Source organism: Condylostylus longicornis, unplaced genomic scaffold (assembly GCF_029603195.1).
Source record: "Condylostylus longicornis isolate FDR11 unplaced genomic scaffold, ASM2960319v2 ptg000162l, whole genome shotgun sequence".
In the NCBI taxonomy this organism is placed as follows: Eukaryota; Metazoa; Arthropoda; class Insecta; order Diptera; family Dolichopodidae; genus Condylostylus; species Condylostylus longicornis.
The window spans coordinates 709,622-737,574 of NW_026578130.1; the positions used below are offsets into that span (position 1 = coordinate 709,622).

Here is a 27,953-nt window from a genome sequence, read left to right on the forward strand (position 1 = left end):
TTATTATGTAAGCTGTTCATTATAGGTGATTTTATTGATATTTTTTAATATGGTTTGGCAAAAAAAAAAATTTATTTACATAAATACTTGTCCAATAAAATTTATAATAATCAATCAAAGTTATAAAATTTTTTTTTTTAAGTTATGTTAGAGAATCAAGAGAAACTTGAATATTGAAACAAGTATTTTGTTGGCTGTGTAACAAAATGTGCTATTAAGTAATAGATTTTATACCATAGCTAGTTTTTTTTGTTGCTCATAATTATGGGATTCTATAAATGGTCACCATAAATATGTGAGTACAAATGTATGTGTAGATATGCATATTAATTAGTTTTTTTTTTTTATCTTACTGATATTAACTTTATTATCATAGATAAATTAAGAACTATTTGATAAAAAGCGAACTGTTGTTTTTGATATTTTATTCTTTAATCAAAAACACATAAAGCTTCATACTTATTATGTAATGACATTATAGAATATTTAGAGATAAGAACTATAATGGTGTAATACTCGTATTGGTATCTTAAGGAAAAAATAAAAATTATGTAAATGGCAAAATTATTCAAATTTTATACAAAAATTTGTACAATAAAAATGTATAAAGAACCTTTAATTATGAAATTTTGAAAAAAATATATTTTTTGATAATATCCATAGAAGTTAATCATAAATTTTTGTAATATATTCAATTAAAAGATAATATATTAGTTGAAAAGTTCAAGGAATTTCATAGTGTAATCAAGTCATAGAAAAATTCTAACATAACATTTGTTAGAAAATTGAAAATATTTGGAATAAATTGACAATTTTATGGAATATTGAATAATGTTGGAAAGATTAATGAAATTAAAATTTTTACTTTAAAGTTTTATTTAAAATGAATGGTAGAGCTATTGATAGAAAATATTTTCTCTATACTACGTTTTTTTTGTGACAACATATTTGTAAGCAAATGGATGACAAATTCATGAGTAATATCCCAAATTCTAAGCAAAATATATGATTGCCCTAATTACCATATATTACAAGAAAAATAACTACTTTGTTATTGCTATAGTAACAATTTCGTGTTTGGTACTGCTATAGGTGAATTTACTTTGTATTATTGTTCTATTCCAGATTATTTTGTGCGTCCTAATGTTTAAAGTGAAATTTTTGGTTCAACATTCTAATAATTAAATTTCCTGAAATAATGGCCCGACGATCGACGAAATTCTGTGAACAATCATTTTTTTTGATTATTTTATTATTAATTTAATTTTCTTAATGATTTTCATAAAATTATTGCAATTTTTTTTAAATATAGGTACAGCAAAGCATCCTGTTTTGAGAATTCTAGATTGCCCTTTTGTTGTAGGTAAGAAACCATAGAACTAGAAGGATTCAAGTGATACTGTACGGTTTTCGTACTGGAATTCTCATAACTTATTGAAATTATATGATTTGATTTGGACATAGATCAAGTTTTATATACAATAAATTCTTACTGAAATATTATTAAAGACTTCCTACGAGTATACATGATTAATTTAAATAATTTACAAAAATTTTTTTAATTTTTTTTTTTAATCTATAATTTTTTATTTATTTTCTTTTTATGTTTTCTTGTGTTGTATTTTTTTTTTTTTGGAAAAAATTTCAAGATCCTATCAAAAACAATTATACAATTTTTGTTTTTTGAAATTTTTAAATATGTAAGTATATAAAAATAGTCTAAAATTAAAATTAAATACAAAGATTTTTTTTTAAAATTACCATTTTTACATTTTTGAATTTTTCATTTAAAAATATTTAAAATTTCATTAAAGAAATTAAAATATTTTTAATTTAAATTTTAATTTTTCTAAAAATAAAAATTATTTTACATATTATTTTTTTTCTATTTTTTTTTTATGAGTTTTTTAATACATTTTTGGAAGGAAATTTTTTATGTTTTATTTTTTTTTTTTTTTTTTTTTCAGTGTATATGATTTATTTTGGACTGTGTATATTATGATTTTTAGTTATTTGCCCCAGAGTTATTACTACTCTTATTAGTTTTAGTTTTTTTAGTAGCAACATATTCTAAAGCTCTTTTAATTTCTGGTGGTATTGTTGGTATATGATCACCGATAGCAACAAAACCTTGATCACCACTACTATAATAGACACGATAAACTTTATCATCATCACCAATATATTCATAATAGCCTTTTGAATTAGTTCCTGTTTCTTTTTTTGTATTTGCTTGTTCCTCTTGATAAATACCATTCTCAGTTAAATATCTAAAATTTAAAATTAATTATAAAATTTGTGTAATTGATTTTTTAATTATTTTAGTTTTCAACGCCTTACAAATAAATCTGTAAGTTTTTTTTTTCTTTTTTGGATTTAATTAATTTTAAGACTTACGAAAAATCATATTTCTTTTGATTCTTTTCTTGATCATGGTATATAACTTTCCATTTTCCTTCATCATCATATGGTTTGGTTGGACGGCGTGTTGTTGTTGTCGTTGTTCTAGGTGTAGTTGGTTTTGGTGTTGTAGTAGTCTGCGAATCACAAAAAGTGTAACAAATTCTGGATAATAATTTTTTAGTTTTTTTTTTTTTTAGTTTAGTTTTATATACACGCATGCGCGGGCAAATAACTAACTATTTACCACCAAAAAAAAAAAATTATTTAATATATTTAATAGCATATATAGTTAATTTACTTATTTTATAAATAAATATAAATAAATTTTTGTTTTGAGATGCACATTTGAGATTTTTTTGTTTTTTTTTTTGTTTCTTTTCAATAGTTATATTTTTAAAATAATTAATTATTTTCGAAAAAAAAGTTTTGTTATATAAAATTTTGTCTTGTTTTTTTTTTTACAATTTATACAAATACTTATAGGATAATTTGAATTATATTTATTTATTATATAAATTTGATATTTTTTTTTTTGTTTTAAATTAAAATTTATAAAATTAATTAATTTATTTTTTCTTTAATTACTTAATATTATTATCATTATTATCAATATTTTCTATAAGGGAAGGAAGGTATTCTAAAGAAGTTGAGGATCTTAATTTTTCAGTTTCAGTAGTAGTAGTAGTAGTAGTAGGTGAAGATGAAGATGAAGATGAAGGTAAATATAAAGATGAAGGTGAATCGGGAATTTCAATATTAGGATCAATAATTGTAGATTTTTTTGCGGAACGGATATTTGAAGATATTTCAGGAAAACCATATTCCAAGAGTACATCAGGCACAGGTATATCATATATTTGATTATTGAAAGGATGATCTTGATCAGATCTACTTACTGAATATGAACTAAAATGGAAAAAACAAAAAAAAATTTAAATTAATTAATAAAATTTTTAATTATTATTTTTTTATTTATTTATATTATTTTTTATTATAATATATTTTTTTAGATAATAATTTGTATATGTATGGAAAATTGTTATTATTAAATCATTTTGGAATTTTATTTGATTTAAATATTAAAATCATAAAAATCCAAATTAAATTAATTATTTCAACGTAGGTTTTTGTTTTTTTTTTCAAAATTGATATTAAAAATTATATTTAATGTTCTTTTAAGTTGATTTATTACTAATTTACTATTTATGTAAAAATTATGATTTTCTTTATTAGTGTTTCTTTTTTTTTAAATATTTCATTTGGAAAATTGAACATTCCATTAACATTTCGTAAATAAAATTTATTTCTGGAATTTCTAAATAATTTGAAAATTCTTAAAATGGAGTTGTTTGCTTGATTTTTGAACGAAATCTTTTTTTTTAGATTTCTCATAAATTTTGTGAATTTCATTTATGTTTTCGATTATATTTGATTAAAAAATATGGTGAATTGCGAAAAATTCAAGTGATTTATGGTAATTGGTTATTTAAAAATAAAAAAAATAAGAATATATGTCTTTCTTTTGAAAATTTTTCATTAATTAAGGTAATTTTAATGTAAAATTAAAAAATATACAATTTTTTTGTTAAAAAGTGTTGAAATTTGCTCTTGACACTAGTAGGTAATTGTCTTGAATTTTCTTAGAATATAGTTTTAAAAAAGCCTAAGTAATCACAATTTCCACTTAAATTTATTTTAGAAATGCTTAATAAATGGAAGACTGGCAGTAACTAATAATGGAAGACTGGCATAATGATTGGATAAAATGCTTGACAATTTGAAGAAAGGCAATGATGCGATGTAAGTTATAGCATTCAAAAATTTCATTGATTAAATCAAGCATAATATTGTTTTATGAAATTTTTTTATTAACGGTTGCTGTTTTCTATATATTGCAAAGCAATTCTTAAGAACGTTTCCTGTTTGTAAAATAATTTTCATTTTAACCTAAAAATAAACATAAAGAAACTTAAATAATAATAATAATAATTTTTAAAAATACCTGAAATCTCCTAAGCCATCATGAATATATGGGATATTAAAACCGGAATATGGACCATAACCTCCATCATATGGAATATGAATATGCTTATATATTCCAAGTTCACGGTAATCAGGAACATGAACATAAGGATATTTTTTATGAACATATTTTCCTATTATATATAAATGTAATTAAATTAATAGTTTATTTTTTACTGAAATTTTAAAGATACTCGTAGTTAATATTAAATTAAATATATACAATGTTTATATAAATAGAAAATTTAGAATTTTGTGCTATAGTAAAGCCAAATATAAAATAATTAGAATTTAGAAAATAAATTATAATTTCAAAATTTTTTTAGACATTGTATTTATATTTAGAACCAAAACCAGTATATAAAATTTCATATTAAATTGGGGCAGTAAAATTTTCAAAACTCAAGCAAAACATAAGGAACTGCCACAGTACAATAAACTTCATATTAGAAATCTATGCAGTTTCTAGTCAATGTTTGCTTTTTGAAAATTTTAACTGCAACCATTTTTATATATAAAAAAAAAAATATAAAAAAATCAATAATCGGAAAGTTATTAGAAAAGCTGATGAAAATTCAAATTTTATTAAATATTATTGCATCGTTTAATAAAACTGAATTGCGTTTTCCCATCATTAATCTAAATCATATAATTTTCCGATGTCAATATACGACGACAATAAATTTTACAATAATATACCAAAAAGAACGTGACAAAAAACACTTTTTCCTATATCTCATCTGATTAGTCCAAAAAATTTCAAAAAAAAAATTTTTTAATTTTAAACGCATAAAAAGCGTGCAAAAAAATTTGATGATAATTTGTGCAAAAGAATCAAAAAAAAATTTTCAATTAAATTTTGATTAATTGTGTTTTTATGTATAAATAATAAAAAAATTTGACGTTATTATCTCGGTATATGCATGTGTATACCTTCGTTTGTCGCTATATATTTTCCTTCATTTCGATGTCTTATATACTTGCCATTATTCGCTGGAGCTGATTCAATTAAAACAATTAAAATGCAAATCTAAAATTAAAAAGAAAAAAGAGGAAAGGAAAATTAATAATTATGTTAATTGGTTTTAAATTAGTTATTATTATTAATAGAAATTTATTTAAAAACACTTTAAAAATTAGAGAAAATGCAAAATGCTACTTCTTTTGTACTGATCATATTATGAAATGTTGTAATTTATCATTTCTTATGCATATTTCGATAATCGACTCTCGATTATCGATAAAACCTACTCATTATTATTTTACTCACTCTCTTTCAGTAATATTTTTATATTATTTTGTAAATGCCATTAATTAAACACACTCAATCTGTAATACTGTTCAATTCAACTCAATCAAATGATATAATAATAATTTGTCGTGTGATTTAGAAAATTAATTATTAAAAAATAAATTGCTTGTCAAATTCTAAAAGAAATGTAATTACGATAATTGCATCGAATGTAAATATTAAAAGTATAATACCAGTTTCGTTGAAATATTATTTTATAGCTCAATAAAGGGAAAATTAACTACATTGCCTGTTTATTTATTATTGAGATAAAAATTTTGAAAATTTTTTAAAAATATTTAAATTTTAAATGCGTGCCTTATTTAAAATTAGGTAGTATACCTTTAATATATCGTAATGCACAACTCTATTTGTTCATTTTAATTCCCTAATATTAAGAATTTTTGAAATGAATTTAAAATATAGAAAAATTTAGTAAAATATGAAAAATTTCAATTAATTAATCATTAATGATTTCATGTGATCAAAATATAAATTATATGTGTATATAAACAAGAAAATTCACTTTAATAATTTATGTAAAATCGAAAGAAAATATTAATAATAAATTAAAATTTTTTTTTAAATGAAATACAAAAGAATGTAATAAATTTTAAATTTCCTTATTTTTTCAACATAAAATTTGAATATACACACAAAAATAATATAAGTACCTAATATAACATACATTTTCATCTTACGTAAGCAATTTATAGTGTTGAAATTATAATTCTTATCGTGATTATATCTAAGATCAGGACAATATTAATGAAAATTAAAAATCTATTGCCAATTTATCAAAAATTTTTTTTTGATTTTTATATTTATTTAATTATATATATTATATTATATAGTTATAACTATTACTGGAAAATCATCTAATAAAAATATAGAATATGAAAATCTAGTTCCAAAAAAAATATACTTTTATGTTATAAGGCATACATTTTGCCAAACTAGGTATAATATAATAAAACAATGTCTGAAAGGCATACACACTTTATTAAATTATTATTATTAATATTATAAATAAGGTGTCAGAAATAAATTATAATCAAATTATGTATAATAAAACAATTTATTATTAAAAATGTTAAAAATATTAAAATAAAAAAAAAAACAAGTTGTTTTATTTATTTTTCTACTTTTTCTACTTTAATTTACAAATTATATATTTTTTTTTTTATTTTCATTAATTTTATAATAAATTCTTGCATAAATAATAATAATAAAAATATAATTTTTATTTTTGGTGAATTAGAAAAGAGAAAAGTTGATTTACTGCTCTAATACAAACAATTATTACGCGGTTATATACCAATTTAATGTAGGCATTAAAATTTATAAAGTGAAAATGGACATCGTATAATGCCGAAGTTAGAAAATCTAGTTCCATACTTTTAGGAATTATTTTTTTTATTATTATTATTATTATTTGCATATTCATATATCTAGAATATTATAAACTTATGATTCTATTTTTGTTTTCTTTTAGCACCTAATTATTTTTATATTTTTTTTTTTTGTACAAAATTGATTTCGAAAATGAAGTAATAAAAACATTTACATAATACTTAATATGAATAACCATAAACAAATATAATATTTGAATAACGGTAAATAATTTAATTAAAATCATATATAAAAACTAGTATATAAAAATTCCAACTATATAACCAAAAGAACAAAAATAATTTAGAATTATTATTAAGATTTATAAGAGAGTCAGTCCATTTATTAAGAATATTATATTTACATACACGGCTATAAAAATTTTTTTTTTTTATAAATTTAGAATTTTTAGAGTCTTATTATATTTTTTTTATAGCATTTAAATGTTAAAAATATTAAAATTAAATTTTTTTTTTAAATTCTATATATGATTCCGAAACATACTTAAAACATAAATATTATTAAAATATTCTATTAAAGTCTATTAGGTAAGAATAAAATTTGGTAATATATCAATTTCTATTTTATAATAAACCAAAATTAAAAATCGGCTTATTATTTGACAAAAAAAAAATGTATTTGACAGAAATTTTGCTTTTAAAACGTTTAAAGAGTGGATGTGCTGAAAATGAATAAGAATGTTTAACAAGAGGATTTAATTTTCCGGAATAAAGTAATAAGAAATTATTTTCAGAACCTTTTTAGAATATGAAAAGGAGGACCTCGTAATATCTTCGAAGTACGTATACTACGAGACGCGGCAAATGAGCAAGTTAATCAGGAATTTAGCAAGGTAAATGGGCGAACGGAATTACATGCAACGCAACCGAAGAATTTAGATTTAAGTTAGATTTGTGTCGTATCAGGGATCTGAAGTTTCTCCGTCGGAGAAATATTGGAGTTGTGGTATGGGTAACAACTGGATATTGTCTTATTGACGAACATTACAGGAGGATGGGCGGTCCTGTCAATGATCTCTCTAAGAGCTGCTTAGATGAGGAGGAGGAGGAGGAGGAGACGGTGACCCATCTCTTTTGCTGTGTTTTCTATACATGATGCATGAAACAAAGCTAAGGAGATGGATGCAGAGCAAAGGAGTTCGGCTCTGTTTCATGCATTATATTGTTTTAGAACAAATAAGAGGTGACGATGCCGTTTTTATCAATTGTTTTAGTATGGCGAAATTAACAATAAATCTAATTAGAAATGTCAAAAACTTCATCGAGCATGACATATTAAAATATTGTCATATTTTTTATATTCTTTAAGAAAATTTTTGGATAAAAATCTAGTAAACTAAAAAATTAAATGAAAAAGCGACAAAATTATTAGTATATTAATAGAAAATTCGTATTCCAACAAACCTGTTGTTGGAATACCAAGTTGTCGTTATGTTGTATCAATCTACATTATCTTATCAACATTATCCACATACAACATGTTGTATGCATACTTGTTTTTAAATAAATTTTTTTTTTTCCAAAATCAATGAAAAATTAATTATGACACTTAAAGTCTTTAACCTTAAATTAAGTGTTTTTAACGTTACAAACGCTTTTTTTTTATTATTCAAGATTATTTGCTTGTTTTTCTCGATTTTTTTTCTTCAATAGATTTCTATTTATTAATATTTTTATTACGCTATAATAATAAAATTTTTGCTACTCTATATTAATTTTAATAGCATAAATTTAGCCATTTTTTTTGTATATTTTCAATAGACAAAATATAATATAGATTTTAATATTTAAATTTATTTATCCATGCGAATGATATTAAAAACAAAATGGAAGATGAAATGTTTTTTGTATTTTTATTATTTTTTAGATTGAAAAATTTTCAATTTAATTAAAGAAATTAATAATAAATTTTAAAAAGCAAAAAAGAAGAAATTAATTTTATAGAGAAAAAATAAAAAAAAAAACATGAAAAATCAATTTTAAATTTAATGGCTAGACAAAGAGCTTAAAGAGACTTTTCTTATATAAGCGAAAAATATTGTTGTTATACAACAAAACACGTGATTGCTGTGACAATAATAAAAGGCTAAAAATTTTGTTTTAAAATTTTGTTTTGATTTTTGTATTTTATGGTTAATAAACTCTCACCATACTTTTACCAGCAAGCTCACTATGTAATTCGTAACTAGGTAAATGACAGAATTTTGTTAAGAACAAAGAGCATTTTTGAGCAGAAATGTCATTATAATTCAGTTTGAGAGCAACTACAATGTACATTAATTATGAGTAATTGGTTTGATGATCATCAGTTTTGTTTGATTTCAAACAAAATTTAATGAAAATTTGATTAGTCTTTGAAATATGTTTGATAGAGAAAATAGAACAGAATTTCATTCTTATCAAACAAAATGTATGAAGCATGTTTGAACTGTATGTTTTGCGCTAGTTAAAATTCATATTAAGGCCAATTTAATTGAATTTTATTCCGTTAAAAATTAAATTGGAAAATGTTATTGAAATTGAGGTTAGGATATGAAATTAGGCATAAAGATTAATTATGTCTAACATAAACCGTAGTTATAAAAATTAATATCTACAAGTATAACTTTCATATATAGAGGGATAAAAAAAGAACTGACATTAATACAACTACGTATTTTATATAAATTTGTTAGAAACAACATAAATATGTATGTATGTACACAGCAGCATAAAATAATTAAGTATGAACAATAAATTTTATATATAAAGTATTGCTATAACATAAATGTTTGCATTATGACTTTTACGAGACATACAAAAGAAAAAACAATTTTAATATGCTTATATGATAGCTTTAGTAGCTTAGTATCATATTAACATTTTTATTATATAGTTTATGAAATTCATATAACTATGCTACGTGTATACTTTCATACACATATCTTACCAAACATACATAAATGAATAATCTAACTGGCTTAATATTGATAGAAATGTGTCATCTTTTCTCTTGTAAACATGAACTCAATTTAACTAACATAAATCAGTCTGTGTATATTTTATATAAATTTGATAAAAAAAAATTAATAATTTAAATATCAAAGTTGACACAGTAAATTTTTTTTTTATTCAAAAACGGTTTTTTTTTATATAAGATTTATGCATTTTATACACGAATACATTCAAACTATTTTGATTTTAAACCACGCAATCATCAAACATTTTAAGATTTAAGAAATTTTTCTATATATTTTATTGTTACATTATTTAAATATTTGATAGTAAAAATTTAAAATTTTTTAAATAGTGAAAATTGATAATTTTTTTTTTTTTGTGTTTAAAGTTTTATCACCCACAAAATGATCAGCGGTTTCATATTCAAAAGTATTTTATTATTTAATTTACACCTTTAATATTTTATCATAATATCAAAATTTAGAAATTTCTTCAGTGGTTTAATGTTCGTTTAATGCGTTGGCTGAAATTTAATTTATAGTTTGGAAATATAGGACAATAATAAATATTTGTTTCAATTTCAAACATGTAATACGAAATTTTTTGGTTTATAATACAAATATACATGTTGTATGTTGTATTTACAAATGGTTCTTTTATTCTTCTTATGTTCAAAATTGAATAAATTCATTTAATTTAAATATTAAATAATTTTATAAATTTCTACCTGTGTATATTCCAAAAAAAAAAAAATCTGACTTGAACAGAAAATGACCGAAAGAGTTTGCATATTTCTCATAAAAAATAAAAATTCATTCATACAACTGCAAAGTAGATGGCGTAGCCAAAGAAACAAGTCACGACTGAAAAATTAAAAATATTTTCTTCTTAAATTGGACTCGAACCAGTAACCTACCACTTTTTAGGCGGACGCTCTACTAACTAACCTACAGCTACAGAAGTATGAAGAAATTGTCAGCAAATTGTTTTCATACATCGTATCATACAGTAATCGTATGATTATCATGTATTATTTACACGCGATAAATTCAATCGCCTCTGATGTCACAGTCACAATCTATTTATGACATTAACATAAATATCAGATAAAATTTTTCTTGACACCGGTTTGAGCAGAGTTCAGGAGATCTCAAACAAAACTTTTAAATGTTAAAATTGTTACGATCACAATACTTTATTTATGGTATGCATAACGGTCGGTTAAAATGTGAATATTAATTTTAAAGAGCTTTACGGTATTGTAATCTATTATATCTCCCTATTTATTTTCTATTAGTATTTATACTTTATTAGCTAAAATATGCATAATGCAAGGTCAATTTTGGAATGTATTTGCGCTAAATTATCACATTTAAGATATTTTTTTAATTTTGAATTAATTTTTTTTTTTTTAATTAGTTGCATATACCAAATACTAACGTATTCATAACAAAAAAAAAAAACGTAATATTGTAAATTTTAATATCGTAAATTTATTATTTGAATACTTTTAAAACATATTATTAAAAATGCGCATATTGTAATTTATTTAAAATTGTGAAAATTTCATCTTATGAGAGTATATAAATTTTTGTCCATTTAAGAGATGAGAGAATTTGATAAAACACGAAAATAAACACCCTCTCTTTCCTCTACCCCTCCACTGTGGTCAAAAATGGTAGTATTATTTTCGATTTATTTTATTCAGCAGTATGCACAATTCAATTGATAACTAATGTAAATTGGCAACAATTTTGGACCATGGGGTTGTGTTTTACGTATGTTCAATATTAAATATTTATGAAAAACAAAATTAAATAATTTCAGAATGAATTTTGAAGATTTAATAAGAATAAATTTATCTTTTTATAATTTAGATTTTTTCAATTAGAATCGAAAATATAATATGAAACAGTTATATTCAAAATTTAATTTTGGTGTGAACAAGTTTCTTGGTATTATATTTCAAACTGTTATATTTAAATTAATTTTATTATGTTGTATCATTTAATCTTGATTTATTATTTCACATATTATAGAATTAAGTTTAATATTTCAAGAATTAGTCATATACTTGCTTAATTATAAATATCTAAATTAGATTGTATTAATTGCTTGCTTTACAATTATGGTAAAATGTGTAAGTAAAAGAATAAAATATTTTAAACGTGTTTAACTCCAAAACCTTAACAGATGAATCAAAAAGAAAAAATTGTGGCAAGCATTGCAAAAAATTTTGAATACTTTTTTTTTTATTGTCAATTTTTTAATTCTAACTTTTAGTGCTCAGGCAGCAATTTTTAGTTTTGCAACTGTTTTATTGCTTATTTGTATTACGTAGGTTTACATCCAAATGCGCTTTCATGCAACTGTATGATCGCATGCAATTAAGTAATCAAACTGTTTCTAGTCTTTTACAAACTAATCGCAATTTTTAGTTAACAGATTCAATTTAAAATAACGAATTAGTTTAGTTGTTGAGATATGTGAGCATTTACATGCGCCGTTAAAATTCTGTCAATCTGACAGCTACGTAATAATATGTCAATTCAGAAAATTCCTGTATATATCTGTCTGTCATTTCTGCGAATTATTTTATCAAATGAACTTCCTCTTCTAATTTTTTATGATTTAAATTTTAAAAAATTGGAAGATCCTACAAAAACAGGAACTGAATTAAAAACAGGAACGTAATTCTAACACATTTAAATTAAAATACTCAAAATAAAAGCAATAAATTACTCATTTAATTGTGAAAAAAAAAATCAATTTCAATTTTAAAATTAAACAATTAAAGTGTATATAGAAAAATTGTTTTAAATGACCATTTAATAGGTGAAACAAATTGACTTATTGCAGGTGATAAAAAATTTTTTTTTTTTTTTGTAATTTTATTGTTAAAATTTTTGTTCAAATAACCTCGAATTAAACCATAACTAAAATTTTTTTATTTTATTATATTTTGATTTTTATTATCATAATTATGTTCGACCAATCTGTCAAAAAAACTTGTGTAAACACTCTAATACATTCTATTATAAAGTAATTCGTACACAAAATAATTCCTAGTTTAAGAAAAAATCTTTTAATTTTTTGTTTTTTCATATTTTTTCGACACTTTTTGTTTTTTTTTAAATTTTCATATGTTAAGAAATGATTGATGAATTCTAATTAGCATTATAACTTAATAGTTTAAAAATAACTTCCAAGCAAGTGAATTTAATAACACTGTTGTCGAAAAAAAAATAATAAGAAGAACAATAAAAATTAAAGGCAGATAAACAATAATTTAAGCGTTTGGTTTCAGTTAATTGACTCATCCGGAATTAAAAGAATAAACTTGTATGACAGCATTTTTATACCCGTACGAACGTATGTTCGAAGGGTATACTAAATTTGCCTTACCGTTTGTAACGCTAAGAAATAACGGTGTTAGATATAGACTCAAGTGTATGTTTTTGATCAGCGTCAAATTCTGAGTTGATTTAGCTTTGTCTGTCCGTCCGTCCGTCCGTCCGTCCGTCCGTCCGTCCGTCCGTCCGTCCCAACGATAACTCAAAAACTAATTGAGCTAAGTTCACCAAATTTTCACAAATGATTTATTGTAGTAAGTGCCAGAACCCTATTTAAATTGGACATGATCGGGGTACCGGTTCGGGTAGCTGCCATACAACTTCAAAATTTATTTGGCTATATCTCAGAAACTATAAAAGTTATGTTATTGAAATTTCACACAAACGAATATATAAGTAGGGCCAATATGCCCCATAAAAGTCGTTGAAATTACTTGGCTCCTTCTGGTACCTGCCATACAACTTCAAAAGTTATTTGGCTATATCTCAGAAACTATAAAAGCTGTGATATTGAGATTTCACACAAGTGAATATATTAGTAGGGCCGATGTGCTTGATAAAATTCGCTAAAATTTCTTGGCTCTTTCTGGTAGCTGCCATACAACTTCAAAAGTTATTTGGCTATATCTCAGAAACTATAAAAGCTGTGATATTGAGATTTCACACAAGTGAATATATTAGTAGGGCCGATGTTTCTGGTAAAAGTCGTTGAAATTACTTGGCTCCTTCTGGTACCTGCCATACAACTTCAAAAGTTATTTGACTATATTTCAGAAACTATTAAAGCTATGGTATTGAAATTTCACACAAACGAATACATAAGTAGGGCCAATATGCCCCATAAAAGTCGTTGAAATTACTTGGCTCCTTCTGGTACCTGCCATACAACTTCAAAAGTTATTTGACTATATTTCAGAAACTATTAAAGCTATGGCATTGAAATTTCACACAAACGCATATATTAATAGGGCCAATGTGTCTCATAAAAGTCGTTGAAATTACTTGGCTCCTTCTGGTACCTGCCATACAACTTCGAAAGTTATTTGACTATATCTCAGAAACTATAAAAGCTGTGATATTGAGATTTCACACAAGTGAGTATATTAGTAGGGCCGATGTGCTTGGTAAAATTCGCTAAAATTTCTTGGCTCTTTCTGGGAGCTGCCATACAACATCAATAGTAGTTTGGCACAACCAGTATTTTGAATAACACATAGTATTGAAATTTTGCATAAATTAATATGGTAATACGGCAATTTAAAGTCATAGTCTGCCCCATAGTTAGTTATGGCACATTAGTTATTCGCACATAGGATAACAAATTCGTACGGGTATCACAGAGTTGACAAGGTCAACTCTATTTTTTTTCTCGTTATGTCTGGATTCTCTTCTGCAATCTATATAACAGAATAAAATTTCAGATAATGGAGTTATAGATAGGAGAGTTTGAAAAATAATTTTGTTTTCTTGTGTTTGATAACAAAATTTTAGAACCGAATTAAAAAAAATTATGCCATAGCTATAGTTTTTTTTATAAAGTATAAAATTTAAAATAAAAACTAAAATAATTTTGGAATAAAACATAAATTTTGCCTTATCGGGGGTTCCTTTCAAAATATTTAAATTTTTTTTTTTGTGAAAAGTAGACTTGCCAGATATTTTTTTTTTTAAAAAACAACACGTTTTTTTTTTGTTTCTATAAAATCATTAAATTTTTATAGGCATTTAATTTTGTCAGTTTATTAATTATAGGAATTAAAAGTATTTAATTAAGAACATTTTTTTTATCCTTCATTAATTAAAGAAAAAAATGTCAATCGAGAATTATTAGAAATTTAAAGTCTGCTCTTTAAAGGTTTAAATGTAATTATTTTGACGATATTGGTTTACCTGATATTCATAGTTGCAGTCAATTTAACCAATTGTAAAATTTTATAAGGATGGTGGAATTACCAATAATCCGTTAAAATGGAGACTATGTTCAATTGGAGACTATGTTAATTTGAAATTTGAAGAGTATGTTAAATTGGCGAGCAAAATTGTAGACTTTGATAAATTGGAGACTATGTTAAATTGGAGACTTTGTTATATATTTCACATTTTCAGTTGGAGATATATTAAATCGGAGACCATTGAACTGGAAGTAAATTTAATTTAAAGGCCATATGAAATTGAAGGCTATTTATTAAATTTGGAGAATGTATATTAAATTGGAGACCATTAAACACCATTTTATATTGGAAACCATTTTAAATTACATAGATATCATATTAATTTTATGATCAAGAGCAATTTGTAGGCCACTATAATTTGAAATTTTATTTAAATTATAAAATGTGTTTATAATTGGAAACAATGCTATGTTTGAGGCAATCTTAAATTGGAGGCCGTTCAAAATTGACCCTTGAGTTATTTAATTGTTATATTAACAAATGCTTCTTCCAAGAGATGATTATGCCTTTTAATCAAGTGTGTTTTTCTCATCTTTAAAAAGATGAAGTTGAATTTATATTGAAGAATATTTAAAAATAAAAAAATAAGCAAGTCATATGGCATAAAATTTTCAACTATTTTTCAACAATTTCTAATATTTTTAAAATTTCTGTTAAATTTTTAATTTATGTACTATAAATTTTAAAAGAACATAACTATTTGAAATTTATTAGAAAACAAAGTAAAAAAACAAATCTCTAATAATAAATTACTTTTTCGGATTATGGAAATCATAATAATGGTTTTTATCTTTCCATTAATTTAAAAAAAAAAAATTATTTAGGCGAGATTTTAGGATTTCATTCTGGTTTTTGCAATTCAAGTCTATTGAAAACAAAAAAAAAGGCAAAAAAAAATTTTTTTTTCTATTGTTGTTAAAATATTTTAAGACAATTGAAATTAATAATGATAGTAAAATACGAGTATTGTCGCCGTTCGATAAATTTTGAAAAAGAAAAAAAAATATTAATAAATCTTATCTGTATATATGCAAAAGTCTCTAGAACACCAGAGAACCATTAGAATATTCTAAGATAAAAAAATTTGTAATAGTCTTAATACAAATGTTGAAATTATTTTGCAAATTTATTGAAAGTCCTTGATGGGCTTAAACAGACATGCAATTTTAAGTTTTACAACTGTTTGTATGATATTAGTTTTGTAACAATATTGTATGATAGCATGCAATTAAGCAATCAAACAATTTGTAATCTTTATAAGATGATTACAATTTCAATTGACTCCATCAATTTGTAATGGTGATATGGTTTAATTGATTATTGTGCGCAATTAATTAACAATCAAACATGTAATAGCCGAAGTTGGAATTGAATGTGTGTAGAAGCTCTAAAGAAATATGAACATAACCTCGAAAAGTTTAGATTTTAGAGAAAAATCAGTTATTACATTTGTTCTTGCAGCATATTTTATTTAAAGTTTTTTTAAAATTTGGTCTTGTATCCATTTTGTATAGCTTCAAAATTAAATTCGTAGATCAAATATTTGACTCAACTAATTCTGAAAAATAACAGAATTATACAAACATTGTATGCTTTAGCCAAATTCTTAAAAATTTCGAATTTTTTTCGAAATAATAGAATTTTTGCATAATTTACCGCTCACTGTGTGAGTATACAAAAAAATTACCACCCAAATGAGTTCACCACCCTGTCAATTTTGAAAAAATAAATAAATAAAGAAATATGGATGACAAATTTTCAAATTTTTGTTTTTTTATAAAAAATTTAGTTTTCAAGGTGATTAATTTGAATAAAAGTGAAAACAAAAAAAAAATATTTTTTTTTTCCTTTTAAAGCTTATGTGGAGGATTTATTTTTTTTTTTTAAGTATAATTTATTTAATTTATAGAAACTTGTATTCTCCTTTAATTATATTTATACATACAACCGATAGATAGCCTTATCGAATTCCGGTTAATTTTTTTTTTTAAATTCTATTTTCAGTTATACGGAAGACTTGATATCGTAAAAATTTTTCTAGATGGTTCAAATATGGAAAAGAAATGTGATAGGATGGGAATGTTAGTTTTTTTAAAAAAACATGTGTGTACTGTCATAAGGATATATAGAAGGTTTTTTGTATATATGGATATGTATTCTTGTATGTAAGTTTAAAACTGGTTTTTGAATTTAATTAAGTATAAAATATTTATTTTGGAATTTTGTTTTTTTTTGATAGAATTTAAATTTATTCAATTCACATTCTTTTTCTTGCTTTCTAATATTAGTTTGTTGCTAATTACCCGCATAAGATAATTTATATAATATGCATTTTTCGAAAATTATATTATACCTACATTTAATATAAATTTAAGAAATTAAAATGTTCTATGTCAATTTTTTGATTATTCAGAATAATTTTAAGAATATTTGCAAAATTCATATGCAAATGTTCAAGAACTATTCACAATATTGAAATTGAGAGTAAAATAACCGAAATATTTTGCGGGATGTGTTTTGGTCTCACTATTTTTGTGTTTTCAATGTGTTATTTATGTGTATTAATTTTCGAAAATATTGTATGATTTATCGTAAGTGTGTGTGATATTTATATTTGAATATTTGGAATACTATAAAATAAATATTAGAAATTGTTACAATAAAATTATTTTCGACTTTAATAATTCGCATTTACAGTTATACGCATATTTTAATTAATCATTTTTATACAGAAATTAGATTTTTTATCAATATTTCTTGTTTGTCCCATAAATAATATGCCAAAATTGATTTTAAAAATCAACTTTAACAAAAATTTCATTTTCTCATTATTAAGTTCATTCCTCTCAAAAATTTACGTTCATTTTGTACTCATTTTCAAAAATTATATTGTATGTCAAATATGAGGGTATACGATTTTATAATATAAATGTTTATTATATAAGAAAAGTTCAATAATTTTTTTTTAAACCAAAATCATATTAATTATTAAAAGTTTACAATAATCTCGTAATATTTATGAAAAAGAAAAACAAATTGAAAAAAAAAACACAAAAAGAGGACAAAAAACTTTTTTTTTTTTAATTTGGATTTAATCTGTACTGAAAAACAAAAACCTTCAGTTTAAAGGTTAAATTCTAATTTAGTACAAGCTTTGTTTTTTGTTGTTGTCTCTTGTACGAAAAATGACAAAATTATTATGAAATTGTTTTGTTTTTTTTTCTTATTTTTTTTTTTTAAATATTTTTACAAAAACCTATCAAAAAAAAATGTTCATTATTTATCGAAATCACTTTGTATGTGTATAGTAACAATAACCTGACATTTTTCATTGTTATTTTTATATTAACCTAGGTTAGTTATTGTTATATCAGAAGCAGATGAAGAAAAAGAAAAAAAAAAATTGTATAACTAAAAATTTATTAGGATTAAAAAAAAAATTACATTTAAAAATTAAGTGATTTAAGTGACAAAATTATAATTTTATGGTAAACTTTCAAAAATAATCAGTGAAACAAAAAAAGTGTTGAATGTAAACGATCATGAAGCGGTTTGAAGTATGTTAACATGAATGAAAACAATTTTTATAGTTCCAATCATATACTGTTGTGAACTCCATACTCGATAAATGAAAGCATTATAGGGACTCTAGAATTGAAAATGTCAGAAGAGTAGAATTTTGTTAGATAATCAACACCGGATCTACCATGTATGAAAGGTAAGCATTACAGAAAAACAGAAGCGCCGTTAAAAACTTAAAAAACCATTTAAATCTTAAAAATTTAATTTGTACTAAACGAAGAGGGGGGTTAGAGAAGAAGACGGGGGTACTTTTCGAAAATCAGGTAGAAGCCCGAACAAGTCAGAACAGGCGCTGCATATGAACTGTATAAATATATAATCATTTTTTCTCAAAATGCTGTGAAAAATAAAATAATTTTCAAATAATTTTTTGAAATAAGACGTGCCTTTTCCCGAAATTTCATAATAAATTCGGTAAGAAAATTATTTAGTACACGTTGAATGTGTCAAAAACTGCTTGATAGGCTTGGATTAATATACAATAATCTAATTTTCAAATTTAGTTAATTTGTTTGTTATTTCCTCATACAAAATGTAAAAATTTTTAGGTGTCATATAAATTTTAATACTTCCGCGCCATCTAACTCAATTATATTGATAATTATTCATAATTCTTGAATTTCCAAATCGTAAAGCAACATACATATGTACTTAAATATATGCAAAATGTTATATTGTAATATTTGTACAATAAAACAAAAAGTCATAATGTCAAAATTAAAAATTAAAAAAGCAGCTGATGTGAAAAGTCAAAAGAAAAACACAAATTTCTTATTTTAATCAAATCTGATTGCCATTTATACAAAATGGCAATAATATTTAATTGATGTCACATAACATAATATACGTATGACATTAACTTTCCTCCTTATAATTTAATTAAAAATTATGACTAAATTAATATAGAGGATTACATGGAAAAAAAAATGTTTCTCTTAGTCACACCTTAAAAAAAAAATTTCATAATCTTGACATTTTGATTGAACTTAATACTTTCAAAAAAAAAAAATTTAAAAATATTGTATAATCAAAAAATTACAAGAAACAACAATAAAAAAAAAAAGCAAAATATCACAAAATTGATTCCATGTACATTTGTAGGGGTATAACAACTAAAAATAATGAAAATCATTAAACTTACCTGTGACCGTTTAATGAAAACAACAAAAATCGACGAAAAAAAACAAAAACAATTTAACGTCACTCTTATTTCCGCTGTTATAAATTTCAAAATTTCAATTCCGCGCTCATGTTTTAGAATTTTTTGTTTTTTCTTCTTTATTGTTATTAAAAATAAAATTATAAAGAAGTTGTTAAAAAACTGATTTAAGATTAAATCTTAAAAATCACACTTTTAAAATGATGATGATTATAATCATCATCATCAGGTATCATCATCATTTTAACGAAGATATTTTGATGACTAACTTTTCGATTAACCTACTGCTATTTTTTTGTTATTTTGTTGCTGCTTCTTTTTTAACAAATTTAATTAAGCATTTTCACACCTTCATATATAATTTTCTGTGCAATTAAACATACTTATAACTATTATGTATGTACATATGTATGTAAAATTATTATAAACACATACCTACATCAATATAAAAATACTCTCGTATATGAATATTAAAAGATTTGTTTATGCACAATAATTTTCGCTTTTATTTTTTATGGTAATAAAACAAAAAAAAAAACTTTTAAAAAAGTTCATTAACATGTTAAAAAAAAAAAAAAATAATGTTAACAATAAAAAACAATAAAATACAAAACAAAAAAAAATCGAATCAAAGAATTCGATGTCCAAAATGCTACTTTTTTTTTATATTAATTTTTTTTTTTTTAATCTCTAATCAGAAAAAACTCAAAGAAATTCAATTAATAACAAAACAGAAGAAGAATAAAAGAATAGAAAAAAAAATCAAAACAGTTCCTTTTGACAGCTCATTTAGAATTTTTGATAGTTATTTTTTCTTTTGTTATTGTCTTTTTTGTTATCCCGAAGAATTTCAGTTTTTTTTACTTTTCATATTCCTTTATAATTAATCGAAGATGTCGGTGCTGTTGAATCAACATCAATTCGATTTTAATATGAATTTATCATTCTTTTATGTAGTAAAATTAGTTGTGTTTTATTTACGGATTTAAACTACTCACGAATAGCTAAAACTGAACACGATTATACTATACCTCGAACAAATGTGTAAATCATGTGTGCAGTTACATTAATTTTTTCCGGTAGGTGTAAACAGTATTTCTAATCTACGTTTTGACATTTAATTTTAATATTTGAAATGTCCTTTTTTAAATAAATTGACATTTGAACAATACAAAAAGCTATATGCAATATAAAATCGTCATACCAAAAATTTATATACTCATATACGTACCTAAGATATGTATGCGTATACTCATACGCATACATATATGATCATGAGTAGTTTGCAGACGTAAATGGAACGCAAATATTATTATTGGTATGGTGAAAAATGTGTATAAAAATGATTGACGGGAAAATATTAGAGTATTGCTTTTGATTAATGCGTATGACATGATTAATGCAATAGAAAATAAATCAAATGTCGAATCCTTGTCATTTCAATTTCAATCCTGTATAACAAAGTAATTCAAAAATTTAACGTTTATTTTCTACATACAAATATTAAATAAAGCCATCTGTCGGAATAGATAATTTTAAGTAATAAAAAATTCTTCGATTTTCTTTGATATTTTTTTATTTTCTTAACAGACAACAGGAAGATTGCCCCTTGCATAGTCAAAACATCAATTCTTAAGTTTATAAAATAAATTTTTTTTTTCTTAACGTTTTAATGGAGAATGAGTCAAAAAGGAAAAGCTCATGTCCTCTGAATAAGAGAAACAAAAAAATACTATAAATATTTTAATGATGAATAAGATGTGTATATGTATATGTAGATATTTTACCAACATTGTGTAAAATAGTTATATATTTTTTTAAATTGTAGAATATAAACAAAATTTTGGTATAAAATTTTGAATGAACATTAAGAAACGACCTTGACAAGGCAGTTTAACGCCTTCATGGTTTTTTTGTTACTGTTTGCTTGTATTTTGTTTTGTGTTTTTTTTTATAAATGTCATTTTTATATACTATCGAGTATCGTATATCTTTGACTTGTGATTGTTATTTTTGGTTATTATTCTTATTATTTTAGTATTTTTTTTTTTCATTATCACTTCCAATTTTAATGCAATCTATGTATGTACAGATTAATATACATGTATATGTACACATATTTTTATGATATTTTAATTGTAATATTTTGTTCGGTTCATACTGATACTCATAATAATATTATATTGTATAACATATTGTATATAACAGTATGGTTAATAAATTTGTTATACTCGTGTACGTATATCGGTATAATATGAAGGCGTACATTTAAATTACATTCCATGTTTTATATAATAACAATGTTAATTCGAAATTGAAGTATGCAACAACGAACAAATAATTTTGCTTAACTTTTTCTGTCATATATTATTATAACACATTGCAGAGGAATTTTAAGTATAACCGTATAATATTAAAAGTGTTATAATATAATTTATTATTATGGTTATAAAGGTATATTTCTCTTACATTTTATTTTTTATTTTAATCTTAAAATTCTATAAAGTTAACATAACAGAAAATTATATCCTGTTAAATGTTATAAATTATAATACATGTATATATACGTATATTTTGTTATACATATATTAGTATGGGATCTTACTCTTACTTATATATTAGTATGGGATGTAGTCAGGTAGGTAGGAGTACATTCATTGTTTATGACTTGTATTGTATTTTAGAAGAGAAAGGCATAAAAGAGAAAATGTGAATTGTTTTGTTTTTCTTTAAATTGCATTTTATTATCAGATTTGTCGCACTTTACTTTTTTTATAAATTGTATGTGCTTGTATTGCAACAGTGTGGTTTTAAGGATGAGAAAAGAAATTTATGATTTGATTTTTTGAAGTTAACAAGTGAATTATTGATTTTTTTTTTCGTTTTTTGTTAAATTTATAAAATAAAGTACAAGATTTCAAGATTATTTTCATATTGTCATATACACATACTTTATATACATATTTGCAAGTAGAATTGGAAGATCTTAAATTAAAAATGTTTTAAAAAAAAATTTTTTTTTTGGCAAAATATTGGGTGCATGCATGCAATACGATAAACAATAAAATCAAAAAAAAAAACGTTTATGAGCTTATCAGCTTATGCCATTTTATTTTAATAAAATTTTGGTTTTTTTTTTCATGAAAATGAAAATTTATTACTTAATTTTAAGAAAATATGATATTAACAATATATTTTCTTTGGAAATCTTTTAATTTTTCATTGCCATTTTATTAAATTTTACCATTATGGTGTATGGAACTGAAACTGATAACTATACAGAGATAACCTTTTTTATATTGTGGTGTATTTACATTGTAGCTTTGAAAAGAAATTTTTTTCGTTTATTTTTCACACTAGTATCAAAAATAAGTAAAGTATGCATTCCAATTCCAAATATCAGGGGAAAAAAAAAGAGTTCGTAATGCACCGCAAATAATATAAAGGTAAAAAATTATAAAAATTGGGAGGAGGATAAAAAAAAATTTAAATTTATTTATTAAGATAAAAATCTATAAAAATTTCATAATAAATTTTTTTATAAAATTTTAAGTGAATTCTTAAATGCATATTATATACAATGTATGTGTGTGTATACGTGTAGATTTTTTCCTCCAATTTTATTGAAAATTGAAATTGAAAATTGATAAAATGAATTATTGTAATTATGAGGTTTAATACTTATGTATGTATATAATTGCTTTGATTTTTGTTAAAACAAAACACCAGTTTATAGTAATTAATTAATATTAAAGATGAACTTAAAAAAAATAATCAGAGAAAAATCAATATTTTAATATTCAAAGTCAATCGCAGATTGAATAATTGCGATAATGGTTTGTTCGATTGACCTATACTAATTGTGATTTATATGAAAACTTGTACACACCTTATTGATCAAAAAATCACTGCCTTAATTGTAAATAAATAATATAAAAAATGACACATTGGTATTTACTTAATAATGGTTTTTTGTTTTTTTTTTTTTGTGAGGAAGCACCAGTGAATACTTGGCCACATAATAATATGAAACTATTAGTGAAATAATAATAAATAATTTTTGTATACGAATTCCTTGTACTTTAAAATTGTGATCGTTTTAATAAAAAAATGGGGTGAATCTTATCTGTCATTTTCAGGCATTTTCATAATATGAAGTAATACAATGTGCGACAACTTAAAGTTCTATAGCTAGATGTGACTATATTTATATTTACGATCTAAATATTGTACAATTAATGCTAATTTATAATTAAATATCGAGTATTATACTGGCCTATTATATTGGCTCCATTTAAAATTTACTGAAGTATAGCAGTAAATTTTTATGACCAAACGGTTTAAACTAATATATTCAAGTACTAAGAATTGTCACCAAGGATGATACACAAAATTCGATCTAACAAATTTTATAGCACTCATTTAATTTAAAGCATATGTAAGTGTATATAGAATTTGAGTGAATTTCATAGAGTAAATATCATTGTTTTAAATTTATAATATCTAAGGCTCACATAATACGTTCTTTTCAGTACATATAATGTCTCTGTCAGTTCTCATATAATGTCTCTGTCAGTGGTAGACTAACAATGCCCAATGATATTATATCAATGTAAAGCTTACCTTTAATTTCAATGTCAATTGTAACAAATTCTCAATGGTTGATTCTTGGATTAATTCTGAAAATTTTCACTTTTTTTATTAAGTTCTTAAAGAGATCGAGATAAATATTTTTTTTGTTGATCTTTCATAGTACAAAAATTAAATATTAATATCCAAGTGTGTTTTCAAATTTTCTCAAATCTCCTTAATTTCCAAAATTAACCCTTAATTATTAATATCGGCGCATATACTCTTTAGAAATACATTCATGAATAAATATTTGAATGAATTTGTTTACTAAATTGAAATTTATCTTAAATGATAAGACAAAAATTAATTGATTAAAATTCTGAGATAAAATGATTGACCTAAATCGATATTTTTAATATTCACAAAAATCGAAATAAAAAAAAAAGTGAATAAAAATGACAAGAAGAAAAAATCGATTAATTTTTTTTTGTTATTTGATTTTTTATTCACATCGATAAAATCTCAATCGATTTGAATAATCTTGTAATGGTTTGATGTGATTGTAAAATCTTCTGAAGAAGATTGATTTTGACACTTACAAAATTTTTTTTTGTAGTTATGTTTATTTTGGATTTTTTTTTGTTTTGCATTAAAATTATTAATTATTAAATATTATTTTTGATTATTTGATTTAAATGCTAATTTATGTGATAAAATGTCAAAAATATTTGATTTATATATGTTTTTTGGTCGTATATAATTTGACCATTTTATCTTTGAATATTTTAATTTGCAATAATTTATAAAAAAAAATTGATTTCATGGATAAAATTTTTTGATTTTAAATTGCAAATTTAGGATGGCATATATAAAAGAATTAAAAGGTTATAAATTTATCGCAAAATGCAGAACAGAAACCTTTGAGAAAATAAAAATTATTACGATTGTGCTAATTATTAAGTTTTACTCGTGTGGATTGCGGTTTGTCATTTAATAGCAGACAGCCATTAATGAAAAATTTTGTTTAGTTATCCAAAACAAATGAAAGGAGAATTTTAATCAATTAGCAAAATGTAAAAAAAAAGATTTTGAATTTTTACATTTAAAAAGCTTCTGTTATATTATATTATGTTATACTGTTATATATTATAAATAATAACTAGGTCTAATATTGCAATTAAAAAAATTTGTCGAGGTCATTAAACTTTTTGCAATAATATTGATTCTTTGAGAGATAAAGGCGAACTTAACAAGTAAATTAACATTAAATACTTTTTTTTTTTTTAAATTAAAGTTATTAATTAAATTTGTAAAGAAATGCAAAAATATTAATGGATTTGACAATATTGGATTTTACAAATTAGTAAAGTTTGGCTTCAGTAATTGAGTTTTTTTGTTTGAAAATAATGCAAATTTAATTGGCAAATTATTGAAATTCTTTTTTTATTTTGCACATTTCTTTCATCTAATTAAATTTTAATTTAATGTTAAATTTCTTTGTTATTTAAGTGGGCATCGACGCTTTTCAGTTTTGGGTCATTTAGTTTTTAGCACAATAATTATTGTGCTAAAATTTAATAGTTAAATTTAATTTTGTTTTTTGCGCATTTTATAAATACTTAATATTTGAAATTTTAAAAAATTACTAATGCAAGCGAGAAATGTGTGAATTCCAAATGAAAGAACAAAGATTGTTTGTATTGTGAAGCATAATATTTATTTACAATTAAGGTCTGGGTTGGCTTATAATTTAAACTCTCTTTGAATAAATTAGGTAACATATGTAAACATTTTATTGTCCTAACACTAATTAATTAGAGAATCAAAGAAATCCTTTGTTCGATTTTCAAAATAAGTGTTCGATTTTCAAAATTTTTAATTTATATACAAATGAATCATAATAAAGTTGACAACATTTTATAGCTTTTAATAATATTAAAGTTAAAATTGCAATTAAAAAAAAATTGCTATAATTTTAGAACTAAAGTAGTTCGAAAGTATATCAAAAATTTAATCGTAGGTGAAATTTTTAAAATCTGATGTGATAAAATGGCCAAATTCTTTTTTAATGTATAATTAATTAAGTTTTATACTTTATCATTAAACTCGAATATCGTTGTTTAAACTAAAAAGAACAAACTCGAAATTTTAATAGAAATGTATAACAATTTCGTTTTTTTTATAATTATTAAAATTAACCATATATGGACATTATATACACATAAAATTAAATTGATGATTTAACTTTAATTTATATATAAGATTTTTGATCTAGAATGCTTATCTATATATTATAAATTCCAAAATTAGTTATCACTCTAATTTAATTTAAGAAAATTTAATTAATGTTCTACAAAATGTTTAAGTAATATAATTAAAATGGAATTTAATGTTGTCGGAAATTCAAAAGATAAAATTGTTATGACTATATAAATAACAAAAGATTTATTAGTTTGATTTAATTGTAGTAGGTTGTATACATTAGGTGCTAGTAGGTGTACTTAAGTGTATCAACATAATCGGAAACTTGTTATATTATCAAACTATAGGTTTCAAATAGTAATTTGTTAAATTTTAATTGTGAATTTTATTATTTTATTTTAAGATTAAATTGGTAATGATTCCGTTTTTTGGGAAGGGGGCGGGGAGAGGGTAAGAGAATGTGGGTAAATTTGCAAATTTATTAATGACTAAGTTTCAAATTCAAATTAAATAGGTAATATAGTTCCAAAATTTATTTTGAAGAGGGAAAGTGGCGGGGGGGGGGGAGGGGGAGAGGAGGAGGGAAGATTTCTTTTTAAGAGAATACGGGTAATTTTTCAAAATTCGAAATTTTTTAGGTATTTTAGTTTTTGAATTAATAAAATGTTCGTGTAGAACTTTTAAATTTTAATGAGATCATCTGTATTTTAATTAATTTTTAATGAATAATAATTTTGTTAATATTAAATTTAAAATTAAAATATTAAAATTAAACTCACCAAAAATACAAATATGAAATTCATTTTTCTATATTTTTTTTTTTTTAATTATTTATTCAATTTATTTTTAATAATTAAAATTCAACTGTTTTAATTGTCTTCTTTTAAATTAAATTATTTAATAATTTTATTTTATTAATTTAATTGCACAATTCTTTTTGTTACTTCTGCTTAAATTTCACTTTACGTTTTCAAATTTTATATTTAATTTTAATTAAGCGTATATTTCAACAAATAATTTTGAAAATTTCCACTTAATTCCTTGAAAATCAAAAAATCACTGAATCTT

At 22.8% G+C, this 27,953-nt stretch overlaps 1 protein-coding gene across 1 annotated transcript; it reads right to left on the reverse strand.

The window, feature by feature from the left end:
- Positions 1-1,750: 1,750 nt before the first annotated feature.
- On the reverse strand, positions 1,751-27,953 carry LOC129616089 (rac guanine nucleotide exchange factor JJ-like). The gene is made up of 6 exons (XM_055531559.1): positions 27,665-27,953; positions 5,359-5,455; positions 4,406-4,559; positions 2,988-3,309; positions 2,398-2,639; positions 1,751-2,270 (listed from the first exon to the last, which is right to left on the reverse strand). The coding sequence occupies exons 1-6, from the start codon at positions 27,686-27,688 to the stop codon at positions 2,006-2,008; spliced, it is 1,104 nt and encodes a 367-aa protein (XP_055387534.1). The 5' UTR covers positions 27,689-27,953; the 3' UTR covers positions 1,751-2,005.